Below are 12,316 nucleotides of genomic sequence, written 5' to 3'. Positions count from 1 at the left end.
GGAGGAGTGGAAGGGCCTCCAGAGCCTGGGAGATGGGAGGGAAGGGAGGGAATCTGACAAGACAGGGCCTGGGGGACGCTGGCAACTGGAAATCAATGTGGCCTAGACGGGCTTAAGTACACAGAGCCTGGAGCCAGACTGCCTGGACCAGATTTAATCTTGGGTCTACCACTTAGAAACTGGTGACCTTGGGTAAGTTACTGAACCTCTCCATGCCTCCGTTTCCTCATCTGTAGAATGGGAGATAATAATAGTATCCACATCAGAGTTGCGAAGAGTTCCTCTGTGTAAAGCCCTGGAAACAGTGCTTGGCATATAGTAAACACCATGCAAGTGCTAAATAAAGAAGCAAATGAAATAAATACAAACTAAAATAAGACATTTAAAAAGCCAATGGAGAAAAATGAAAAGCAGAGGCCCTCGAGCTAGTCACAGCCCTGCCCGTGCCACCCACGGGCTGGGTGACCCTAGATGAGCCCCGTCCGTCGTCTCTGCAGGATGGGAAGGCTGGCCCAGTGGGCCGCCACCCTCCTCTCTGTAGCCACGACTGCCCCTCCCTTGCACTGCCTCCCCCCCCCAACTCAGGGCCCTGTGCCGGGCTTTCAGGTGGAACCAGCTGGACCTGGCCATTGTGCTGCTGTCTATCATGGGCATCACGCTGGAGGAGATCGAGGTCAACGCCTCGCTGCCCATCAACCCCACCATCATCCGCATCATGAGGGTGCTGCGCATCGCCCGAGGTCAGTGCCCGCGCGCCTGCCCCCCCAGGGTGACTAGCCCGGGGGAGACGGCAGGGATCCGCTCTGGTGGCCAGGGACTGGGTGGCTGTGGCTTCCTGTGGGTCTTTCTCACAGCCTCCGCCAAAGGGGAAGGCTGGGGCTGGACTGCGGGCGGCCGTGAGCCGTGGCAGCCTGACGGGCCGGGGCCGGCCATCCTAACCACCTCGGCCCTGGCTCTGGCTCTACCAGCGGTGTGACCTGGGACCCAGAGGGGCCAGCTCACGACTTTGTCCTTTCTGCAGTGCTAAAGCTGCTGAAGATGGCTGTGGGTATGCGGGCGCTGCTGGACACGGTGATGCAGGCCCTGCCCCAGGTAGCTAGGAGGTGGGAGTGGGCGTGAGGGGTCCTCTAGGGGAGGAGGGGGTACTCTCCAAAGCAGCGGGGGGCTCAGGGAAGCTGGCTGGGAGATCCAGCGGCACCTTTCCCATTTCTTTTCCTCTTTTCCAGGTGGGGAACCTGGGACTTCTCTTCATGTTGTTGTTTTTCATCTTTGCAGCTCTGGGTGTGGAGCTCTTTGGAGACCTGGGTGAGTTGGGGTGGGGAGGGTGCAGGAGCCAGGGCTGCGGACCCAGGGCCTCCTGGATTAACTTGGGCCTCTTTCCCATTCTCTCCTCCAGAGTGTGACGAGACGCACCCCTGTGAGGGCCTGGGCCGGCATGCCACCTTCCGGAACTTTGGCATGGCCTTCTTAACCCTCTTCCGAGTCTCTACAGGTGACAACTGGAATGGCATTATGAAGGTAAGAACTCCCTGCAGTGGGATATGCCCCAGGGCTGGCTAGGCCCCAAGGAAGCAGGCCTACTTCTTGAGCCAAGATTCCTTGGCAAGATGTGAATACAAGCATGGGTCCTTGTATCCCCCACGCCAGAACACTCTGGAACTCCCTCTCCCTGGGACATGCTCTGACTCACGCTTCCCAGGCCAGTGTCTAATGCTCTTCTGCTCCCAGGACACTGTAGCTCCCTCCTCCTGCCCTTCCTTCTCCTCTTTCAATGCTCTGTGACACCAGTGACCCGATTTCCCATGACAGCTTCAGCCGCTGTCCTCCCAGCCTCACCCCTCTAACCCGCTTCCCCCAGGACACGCTCCGGGACTGTGACCAGGAGTCCACCTGCTACAACACAGTCATCTCCCCCATCTACTTCGTGTCCTTTGTGCTGACGGCCCAGTTTGTGCTGGTCAACGTGGTGATTGCCGTGCTGATGAAGCACCTGGAGGAGAGCAACAAAGAGGCCAAAGAGGAGGCGGAGCTGGAGGCTGAGCTCGAGCTGGAGATGAAAACCCTCAGCCCGCAGCCGCACTCGCCACTGGGCAGCCCCTTCCTCTGGCCTGGGGTCGAGGGCCCTGACAGCCCCAAGCCTGGGGCCCCGCATGCCGTGGCCCACACTGGAACAGCCTCCCGCTTCTCCCTGGAGCACCCCACGGTGAGCACACAGCCCCCCTCGCCCCCCCGCTGCAGGGGGTGTGGGGACAGAGACGGGTGGGAATGGTGGCCAGGGGCTTGGTAGGTGGGTGGTATACAGGGAGCGGGCAGCACAGCAGACCCAAGGGTATCCCCTGGATCCTTCTGCTCCTCCTGCCTGGATGTGGAGGGGCCAGGACTTCCCTGCCCGTCCCCAGAGATGGCTGCCCGTACTCACTACCCGGGGCCGTCTCAACAAGTCGCCAGTCTATGTGCTGGCTCATCCATCCCCTTTGCCTCCAGCGTGGCCTGGCCTCCCTTTCCTGGCTCTTAGGTTCAAGGCTAAGTTTTCTGTTTCCTTCCTGTTTCTTTCTTACCCTCGCCCAATTGCCACACCTTTCCTTCCCACCCTCAACCTACCTGATTCCATCTTCCTTTTCCCCAATCTTCTCTTTCCTTCCTTCTCCCTTTCCCTGTGGGCTCTTCTTATCTTCCATCTCCAATCTTTCCTTCCTCTTCCCACCCTTCCCTCTTCCCCACCATCCCCATCCCTCCTCTTTCTCCGTTTCCTTGTTGCTGTGTGTGCATGTGTGTCTGTGTGTGTGTGTGACCTCCTCTTTCTCCCTGTGTCTCTTGCCAATCCCCTGCCACAACACTTCCCGTCACTGCCCCTCTGACCCCGTTCCTCTGACTCTCCGGCTCCCCCTATGGGCTGGTCCTTCCCAGGACAGACAGCTGTTTGACACCATATCCCTGCTGATCCAGGGCTCCCTGGAAGGGGAGCTGAAGCTGATGGACGAGCTGGCGGGCCCGGAGGGCCAGCCCTCTGCCTACCCTCCGGCCAGCAGCCCGGGTGGCTCCGACCCACAGGTTACTGTGCCCGTGCTGTGCCCCCTCCCCTGACCATGCCGGGCTGTGCCATGCTGTGCCTGCTTCTGGGGAGGTGGGGTATTTCCTGCTCACTGGGGACCTGGAGAAAGAGCAGCCTTAGGGCCTCAGTTGAGCTTTGGGCTTGGCAGGAGGCAGGCAGGGGTCCCTCAGGCTGATATCAACCTCTAAAATCCATAGTTGGAAGGTAGAGATGCTGAGATTGCACTTCTGAGTGAGAGGACGGATGGAAGAGGGGTTTGGAGAGAGCATTGGTAAGAAAGAACCTGGAAGAGGAGGATGGAGCAGAAAAGCAGTTGGCAGTGGGACCTTAGGGGTGGAGGAAGTGAGGTGCCAGATCCAGGGGCAAAAGGTCTCTGGGGATAGTGCAGGAGTCTAGGGTACCCACTGAGGGACGTGTCTTAGCCCACAATCTGCTGCTTCTCTGAATACAGTAACCACCACCACCACCACCACCACCACCCAGTCCTCTGTTTGGTGGCTTTTTAAGCCATGGAACCCATTGGGCATGATGGGTGCTGTCAGGAGCCAGTGGATTCTGACCTGGTCCCGAGGGGGAATAGAAGACTGGAGACCTTGGTGTGACATAGGACTTGATTTCTTCCCCAAGCCCAGCCCCTTCCCACAGTGTCACATTTTTTTCTCCCCCAGTCCCATCTAAACATGGATCGTCTACTTTCTGGGGTCCTACTCTTCTCCCCTTGTGACCTGTCTGGCTGCCTTTGACCCCCTCCACGTGGCAGAACGCCCCACCATCCCCCTCCTAGGTCAGGGGCTACAGGAGACCTGGAGTGTAGGCAAGGAAACACGTATCAGCTGGAGGTAGAAAAGCCTCAAGTTCCATAGGCCTGTTGGGTGGAGGGTGGGCAGGCAGTTTCCTAGTGCCTGGGACACCCGTAGCCTGAGCCAAAGAAATGGACTGTGACCCTCACGTGGGAAGGGACCTCGCCTCTAGGGTCTCTGACATCTCGTTGGGATTCAGTCTCAGATAGGTTACGTGAAGCTGGCCATGACCTAGAGTGATCAGTGGGAGAGCGAGGCCTTCCCAGGCCTCCCGTCCTGAAGGAGACTCACGGGGAAAGGTGCTGGGATGGAAGAGAATGTGACGAGAAGTAATCAGCGCAGCCAGCTCATCTGGGAGGGATGGCCCTGGCCCCACTCTCCCTCTGGGTCCCGTAGGCACTAGAGCCTCCCTGCAGATCCCAGGTGACCCAGCCAGATGGTGTGGCAGCCCACCCAGGTGTGCCCAGTTCAGGCTGGCGGGAGGAAAGCATCTCCTAGAACCCAAGCTTGAGAGGACGGGCATGCTGCCGGCAGGCGGAGGAGGGCCCAGGAGGGGAGAAGCCAGAATCTGGGGACATGCCAAATCCTGCCAGGCTTTTGGAAGCGGAGAGAATAGGCAGAAAACAGTCATCAGATTGGCGGCTTTGTCCCCAGCACCCCCCGTGCCGCTCTGTCTGTGCTGAGAGCAGAGAGGTGCTTTGCTGGCCTTTCTTCGTTTTTTTTTTTTTTTTTTTTTTTTCCTCCCTGGTATCATCTTTATGAGAGTCGAAAGCCCTTCCCCATCCCGCTCCCTCCCTGGGTGTGGTGGTGTGGGAGGGTGCTGTTCAGGTTCCTGGGGTATCTTTAGAATGTTTCTGTGTCTCCTGCTTCGTCAGTGTTTGCTCTGGCTCTTTGGTGCCTGCCGCAGCCTCTCTGATCAGAGTATGGGTTTGAAGTGGGGTGCGGGGAGAAGGGGGAGGGAGGCACTGTCAGTTTACTTGGGAGAAGGGTGGGGAGAGAGAAGGGAGGCCTTTTTTCCCTATGCTTTGTGAAAAGGGGGGAAGAGGGGCTCTGTGTACGCGCGTGTGCATTGCATGTGTGTGGTGCACACGCAAGAGTGTGCGCTGTCCTGGTTTCTTATGCCTGATCATCTCTCTCCCTGTCTAGATCCCTCTAGCTGAGATGGAGGCTCTGTCTCTGACGTCAGAGATTGTGTCTGAACCATCCTGCTCTCTAGCTCTGACGGATGACTCTTTGCCTGATGACACTCACACACTCTTACTTAGTGCCCTGGAGAGCAATGTACATGCACAGCCCCCCACTGCTTCCCGAGCCTCCCCAGGGCCAGGCTGGCAGCAGGGCTCCAGATCCTTCCCCACCCCTCACTCTGCCACCAGGCCCACACTCTGAGGCACAACCAGCAAGCACTTAGTGCCCCAGGCTTTGCTAAGTCTTTCAGGTCCCCCACTGGGGACAAAGAAACTAGATAAGATTATATTGGGGCCTCCCCCAGAAGGGCCCAGGGGCGGCAGTTGTGAAAGGGTTAATCCAGACAATCAGGAGTGACACGGCCCAAAAAGAGGTGGCATCAGGCCGCTGACCATAGGCTGACCATAGGGCCCGCCTGGTTGCAGAATCAGTCTCCAAGTTTGGAGCCCTGTGCAAGCCAGCCCTCCCCCTCCTTGCACCCTTCCTTCCCACCTCCCCCCAACATGAGCCATCCGCTACCATGTAATGGGTGAGAGCCACATCTCTGCTGCCACCACCATGCCCTTCTCCACCTGGGGGGCCGCCCTTGTCTCCTCTGTCATTGTCCCTGTGTGTCCTTACGTCCTGGGGGCTTCTTTGTGTTTCGACAGCTTCTCTGCCCGTGCCCAAACCCTGGCCCCTTCCCACTCTGAGCAGCCCCCTCCTCCTGAGACTTAAGAGGGGACAGGGTCCCCCTTCCTCACAGCAGGGTTCTGTGTCGACCACAGGCTGGGAGTCCCTAAGGTTCTTGGGGATGGGTGCAAAAGTGGAACCTGAGCGGAGAGGGGAAGCAAAGGATCCAGATTGTCTTCCAGCAAAGCCATTTTCAGGTCTGGTGGGGCTGCTTAACTGACTGGGCCTGTGTAGGGACAGGAACCCTACAGCCGCTCTAAGAACTAGGCACAGACAGGGTGATGGAGAAGTCTCTTGGAAAGCAAAACTTTTCTCTGTCTGGCTGGCGTCAAAGGCTGATTACTGTCTTTCTTTGAAACCGATTTTTAAAAAACCCGCCTTAACCCCCAGTCTGTCTGACCTGGGTCCATAGTATCCAGACCTTAAGCCATCCCCACCCTGCCAGAGTCACTGCGTAATTAAAAGGGCAGGGGGGAGACAGGTGGGCGAGCCAGCTGTGACATCCCCTAGTGTTCATGTCATTCGATCCATATTAACCCGGCTTATGCCCAGTGCTGGGTACTAAGGCTGCCTTAAAGAACCGGATGGTGAAACAGCCGCTTCTCTGCAGGCAGTCCCCGGCTGCCACTGGGAGGGTCCTCCCCCACTTCCCAATCCCCCCCGCAGCCCCAGCACAGGGGATTAAAGTTGGGGCAGCTGTTAGCTTTTAATCCTTCACTGTGGTGCTTCAGTCCCTCTCAGTGGAGCCTTGAGAATGCGCTCTTGAACCACCTGCAGGCCTGGGGGCTGGGGGCTGCTCTCCCTCCTTTGGACAACTCCTCACCCTTCCACCATCCCCACTGGAAGGCTCCAAGATGTTGCAGTGTGGATGGTTTTGGGGGGAGGGGCAGGGCCTCCTCCCACCTCCTTCCTCCCTGTGTGTGGAGGGCTCGTCCATATGTCTGCCCTTTCTGCCCGACCACACTCATCCCATTACCACCTTGTCCGAGAAGGGGATGGGGGCCAGGGCCTTGGGTGGTGGTAGGGCTTTTGGTTTCTGTTGTCCAGCTCTGCCTCAGTTACCCAATCTGGATGCCCCCTCTTCCTCCTATCTCCCTCCCCTGTTTCTTTTGCAGATGGAGCCCCACCCAGAGGTGCCTGTCACGCTGGGACCAGACCTGCTGAGTGTGCGGAAGTCTGGGGTCAGCCGAACGCACTCTCTGCCCAATGACAGCTACATGTGCCGAGATGGAAGCACTGCGGAGGGGTCCCTGGGACACAGGGGCTGGGGCCTCCCCAAAGCTCAGTCAGGTACCAGGGGTGGGGACAGGCCGGCTTGGCTCACACCAGGGATCTCATCCTTGACCTGACCTGGGAGGAAACTGAGCTCAGTCCTGACCTGGGGGGAAATCGAGGCAGCAAACGAGGTCTCTCCTACCTCTGAAGAGCCCCCAGCCTGAAGGGGTTGCTGGAGGTGGCTTTCAATCCAGGGTGAGGGTTATGTGGTAAGGGTAGAAGCCCTGATGGGGGAGGGAAAGTGACAGGGAGGGGATTCAGGTGGGAGCTAGACTGGTTGACCCTCCAGCTCTCCTCTCTCATCCTTCCCCCTCCTCTTTCCCCCACAGGCTCCATCCTGTCTGTTCACTCCCAGCCAGCAGACACCAGCTACATCCTGCAGCTTCCCAAAGATGCACCCCATCTGCTCCAGCCCCACAGTGCTCCCACCTGGGGCACCATCCCCAAACTGCCCCCACCAGGCCGCTCCCCTTTGGCTCAGAGGCCACTTAGGCGCCAGGTGAGCAGGTGTGGAGAGGTCGGCATGGGCCTGGGCGCTGGCCTTGCTGCTGGGAGTCCTCGACTATTGATGATGACCAGGGTTCCTCTTTCATTCTCTTAGCAAACATTTATTGTGTGCCAGTGATGAACCAGACTAGGTACCAGCGACCCGATACCGAGCAAAGCAGAAGTGGTCTGTGCCCTCTTGGCGTTTGCACCCCTCCCTTGTTTCACTGAGGTGGCCTGGAGACCAGAGAGGGGCCAGGGTTGCCCAGGGACACCTGACAGGTTGGAGGCAGAGCCCAGGTCTCTGCCTCCCTTTCCCCAGCCCAGAGCTGCTTCCCTATTCTCCGTACTTCTAGACCTAGGTAAGGGGTGCGAGGCACATTTTAGGTGTCTCCACCTTTGGCCAAGTCCAGGGCCCACCTTCTGGAGCCCGCACTCCAGGGCCATAGAGCGGAGGCTCATATAGCCTGGTGAGGCTTGTGTGACCCCAGAGGCAAGTCCACAGCCCATTCTATACGTGCCCTTATGTGTGTGCATGGCCACATGAGGACCTGCTCAATCCCACCCGTTTGGGGGAGCAGGCACAGTCACCCGTTCTGCAGATATTCACGGAGCAGCCTCTGGATGCCATGCCCTGGGGACACAGGCGAATGAGACAGCTTCTGCCCTCGGGAGCCCATGGTCTCATAGCGGAGACATACATCCCGTCAGAGCGTTGCAATGGAAGGTCACTGCGGCGAGGCTCCTGTGCCTGGCGCGGCAGGGGGCAGAGACCAGGAAGGGCTCCGTCCGTTTGACTTGAGGGTAGCCATTGTCAGGCACTACATCACAGAGCACCTGAGCCCATGAAGTTGAGGGGTGCTTTGGGAAAGTATTTAAGGCCAAAGAAACAGCCTATGCAGAGGCTGGGGGTTCTGACAGAGCCAGCTGAGGAGCAGAGCTGGCCCATTGCTTTCTTGTGTCCCAGGGGCTGGGAGTTGCATTCCTGGGGGAAGGTTGGGGACGGGGCGTGGAAGACAATAGAGGGCAGGCTGCACAAGGCCCCATCTCCCAACGAGATCATATGCTGGTACCCCTGCTTAGGGTGATCTTGCAGCTCCCTGGAGGGGGAGGAGGGGACTATCTGGCTTGATTGATGGGACATGGATGGGGGAGAGGAAGCCCCCAAGCTGAGCCCTTCTCCGCCTCCCTCCCCCCATACAGGCAGCAATAAGGACTGATTCCCTGGACGTTCAGGGCCTGGGCAGTAGGGAGGACCTGTTAGAGGTGAGTGGGCCTTCCCCGCCTCTGGCCCGGACCTCCTCCTTCTGGGGCCGCTTGGGTACCCAGGTGCAGCAGCATTCCTGCAGCCAGAGCAAGATCTCGAAGCACACACCCCCGCCAGCTCCCTGCCCAGGCCCAGAGCCCACCTGGGGCAAAGGCCCACCAGAGACCAGAAGCAGCTTACAGCTGGACACAGAGCTGAGCTGGATTTCAGGAGACCTCCTGCCGGTTGGCAGCCAGGAGGAGCCCCCATCCCCGCGGGACCTGAAGAAGTGCTACAGTGTGGAGGCCCAGAGCTGCCGACCCCGGCCTGTGTCCTGGCTGGAGGAACAGAGGCGGCACTCCATCGCTGTCAGCTGCCTGGACAGCGGCTCCCAACCCCACCTGGACCCCGGCTCCTCTGGCCTCGGGGGGCAGCCTCTTGGGGGACCTGGGAGCCGGCCCAAGAAAAAACTCAGTCCACCCAGTATCTCTATAGACCCCCCAGAGAGCCAGGGCACTCGGCCCCCACCCAGTCCTGGTGTCTGCCTCCGGCGGAGGGCTCCATCCAGTGACTCCAAGGATCTCTTGGCCTCCGGCCCCCCTGACAGCATGGCTGCCTCGCCCCCCCAAAAGAAAGACATGCTGAGTGTCTCTGGTTTATCCTCTGACCCAGCAGACCTGGACCCCTGAGTCCTGTCCCACTCTCCCACTCACCTTTCTCCACTGGGTGCCAAATCCTAGCTCTTCCTCCTGGACTATATTCCTGAAAAAAGTTCTACGTGGGCACCAAGGAGGGGCTCCTCCCTGCCTCAGTGGCACTGGGCACTGGCAAGCAGAATTTCCAGACAGTTGGAAGCAGCAGCCCTGACGACCCTGGCTCCAGGCAGAAAGAGAGGTCCAGTGTAGCTGAGGTTCCCAACACCAGGAGCTGTTGGGAGAAAGCAATACGTTTGTGCAGAATCTCTATGTATATTCTATTTTATTAAATTAATTGAATCTAGTATATGCGGGATGTACGACATTTTGTGACTGAAGAGACTTGTTTCCTTCTACTTTTATGTGTCTCAGAATATTTTTGAGGCGAAGGTGTCTGTCTCTTGGCTGTTTTAACCTAAAATAACCAGTCTAGTTATATTCCCTCTTCTTGCAAAGCACAAGCTGGGACCGCGAGTGCATTACAACTATGACGGTGGCCCATCTCCAGCGGAGAGCGAGAACCATTTTGGAAACTGTAATGTAACTTATTTTCTCCTTGAACCTCGTCATCATTTTCTGTAGGAAAAAAAAAAAGAAAAAGAGAAAAAGAAAAAAGATTTTACAAATGAAATGGAACCTTTTTATATATACATACATACATATCTATATCTATATCTATATAATAAACTAATTTTCCAAAATAAAAAGTTAATCACGGTCCAGAGTAAAAGCAAAACGGACAGTTAGGCATTTCCAGATGGTGTTGGACAGAGATTCCTGGAGAAGAGGAGTGGGTGGTGGGGAGAAAAGGGGTTAGAGCTGCCTCTGCGTGTGTATGAGAGTGTGTGTGTCTGAACGTGTGCATGAGTGTATGTATGTTTGTGTGTGTGTGTGTGTGAGAGAGAGAGAGAGAGAGAGAGAACAATTGCCTCTCCCTGGAGGGCTGCAACTCTGGGGCCTCACCCCCCAGGTGCGAGGGGGGAGGGGAGAATCTCTGCATGGCAGAAGGCTGGGCAGGCAGGATCTCCTCCTGCTTCTATCAAAGCTTTATCACTCCCTCTGAGCCAGGCAGCTCTGTAAATGTGAGTAATTCCAGATTAACTCTTATTTCTGCTGACAGCTATCAGCCGCACATTGAAAGCTGGAAATTGGCATAATGAAGCTGTTTTAGCTCATGGGGCTGACTGAGGCTGGGGGACGCTGCCTCGGCTGCTGAGATCCGATCCCTGGGTTGGTGGGGGAGGGGGCCAGCGCTTCTAGGTTTTCCTTTCCCAGGCTTCAGCTCGGGTGACCTGAGCGGTCTGGGCTTCAGCCTCCTGCTTTGTGGGGGTGGGGGCTGCTGACGGCACTGCAGGCACTGGCCCATTGGGGCTGAGCTGCCAGTGGGATTAAACTACGGAGTGGACTGCCCCCTCCCGAGATGGAGGGGGCCTGGCCCAGGTGTCTAGAGGCAGCCTTCCCGTGGAGTTGATAGGGTAGGGAAGCCAGGCTGCTGAGTGGGGCGTCGGCCCCCTGGGGGGTGATGAATGGGCACCATCAAGGTGTTTACATGGCCTGCTGCTGCCTGCCCTGTGGGAGCTCGCAGGGAGGAGGGAGGGCGAGGAGGGGGAGGGGCTAGTGGCGTGGCCCAGAGCCTCCTTTCTGGTGCTACCGTAGGCAATGTTGTCTTGTCTGAAACCCTGGTGCCAAGAGGCGGCACGGACTACAGCCTCAACCAGCCTGTTCCCTGCCAACCACCCCAAACAGCCACCCCCACCCCACTCCCTTGAACAGGCCCAGCACCTTCAAACCCCAGATTTCTTGCAACCTTAATGGCAGCTGGCAGCACTCACACCTGAGAGCTGGGGGTTGGGGGAGGGGGATGCCAGACTGCTGGGCGATGGACCTGGAGGCTTTTTCCGACCTGTGTTTCCTAAGCTGGTGAAACCTTTTCTAATTGCTCTTTTGGACAGAAATAACGCCACTCCTTGAAGCAAACACCTGGTTTGATCCTTTTGGGTATGCAATAATGTCAATTTCGTTTTCCTCTGTCCTCCTTGGGTGGGGAAAGGGGGAATGCTTATAGAGCTGTCTTGTGTTTTTTTTTTAAGCAAAAGTGTACAAAATTCCTAGAGTTTTGTCACCTAGGCCTGCAGATTAAGCTTTTATGTTTTTATAAAATTCTGTAGCTGTCTATTCCGTAGCGAAGGTGGGGGATTTGGGAAGGGGGCTCTGGGCCTTTTTTTCTTCTAATTGTTGGTGGATTCTGGGGCCAAGATAAAGCTAGAGACCTGAATTACTACCCCCTCCCCTCCATCCCAGCCCCCCGCCCCCCCGCCCTCCAGAGTCAAAGTGGATATATGGGGGACGAAATTATGGCTTCTCTCCCAACAATGTAAAATCTTTATCAGTGATGGAAACTGTTATGTCCCATTAAAAGGGTGTTGAAATGGAAATAATGATGCTACTGAAACTTAGCAGCAGTAATAATAACGGTGATGCTAGCCTCTTGCTGCTTGTCTGAATGGTTATTTGATTCTGCTCCAGGACACATTGGGGTGGGGAGTAGGTAGAAGGGTCTAAGGCTGGGGTGGAAAGGGGCTGGTGGAGGCAACTGGTCTTGGATTAGGGCCTCCGGGGCAGAGTTGGAACTGGCCAGGAACTAAAGGGATTTGGGGGCTTTTGGAAGTCAGAACATCTACCCTGGCACCTCTGGTCTCAGCCTTCTCTTTGGGGGTTGAAAGAAAATTGTGTCAAGAACTTCAGCCCTGCACATCGGGCTTGGCTGCTTCTGCTTCCTCTACCACAAGACTCCAGAAAAAGGTCTGTCTGGGGGTGGGGGGACCAGGAGGAGGAGTGAGCTGAGCTGGTGCTAAAAACAAATCTGAGGCTCATCTGCAGTCTCTCACTTACTCCTTGCAAC

At 57.0% G+C, this 12,316-nt stretch overlaps 2 protein-coding genes across 18 annotated transcripts in view; both read left to right on the top strand.

Moving 5' to 3' along the window:
- CACNA1G (calcium voltage-gated channel subunit alpha1 G) overlaps positions 1–10,121 on the top strand; it is a 64,579-nt gene extending 54,458 nt beyond the window's left edge. For 6 of the 17 annotated variants that reach the window (XM_033089393.1, XM_033089394.1, XM_033089396.1 and 3 more), the window contains 10 exons: positions 607–740; positions 1,022–1,092; positions 1,227–1,305; positions 1,397–1,518; positions 1,859–2,203; positions 2,908–3,051; positions 4,999–5,133; positions 6,828–7,002; positions 7,317–7,486; positions 8,677–9,723. In XM_033089393.1, the coding sequence (XP_032945284.1) occupies positions 607–740; positions 1,022–1,092; positions 1,227–1,305; positions 1,397–1,518; positions 1,859–2,203; positions 2,908–3,051; positions 4,999–5,133; positions 6,828–7,002; positions 7,317–7,486; positions 8,677–9,408 (2,107 nt within the window). In that variant the 3' untranslated portion in view covers positions 9,409–9,723. Of the gene's footprint in view, positions 1–606; positions 741–1,021; positions 1,093–1,226; positions 1,306–1,396; positions 1,519–1,858; positions 2,204–2,907; positions 3,052–4,998; positions 5,134–6,827; positions 7,003–7,316; positions 7,487–8,676 lie in introns of all 17 variants that reach the window. The other 11 variants (XM_033089407.1, XM_033089405.1, XM_033089411.1 and 8 more) reach the window with 4 other exon arrangements.
- A 223-nt stretch (positions 10,122–10,344) lies between these two features.
- Positions 10,345–12,316, top strand: part of ABCC3 (ATP binding cassette subfamily C member 3) — a 52,066-nt gene continuing 50,094 nt past the window's right edge. Inside the window, exon 1 of the mRNA XM_033089412.1 lies at positions 10,345–10,496. Coding sequence (XP_032945303.1) covers positions 10,413–10,496 — 84 coding nt within the window. The 5' untranslated portion in view covers positions 10,345–10,412. The remainder of the gene's footprint in view (positions 10,497–12,316) is intronic.

The sequence above is a fragment of the Rhinolophus ferrumequinum genome, chromosome 21 (assembly GCF_004115265.2).
Source record: "Rhinolophus ferrumequinum isolate MPI-CBG mRhiFer1 chromosome 21, mRhiFer1_v1.p, whole genome shotgun sequence".
Taxonomy (NCBI): Eukaryota; Metazoa; Chordata; class Mammalia; order Chiroptera; family Rhinolophidae; genus Rhinolophus; species Rhinolophus ferrumequinum.
The sequence above is the reverse complement of the archived record's forward strand: the minus strand, read 5'-3'. Positions and strand labels throughout refer to the sequence as shown.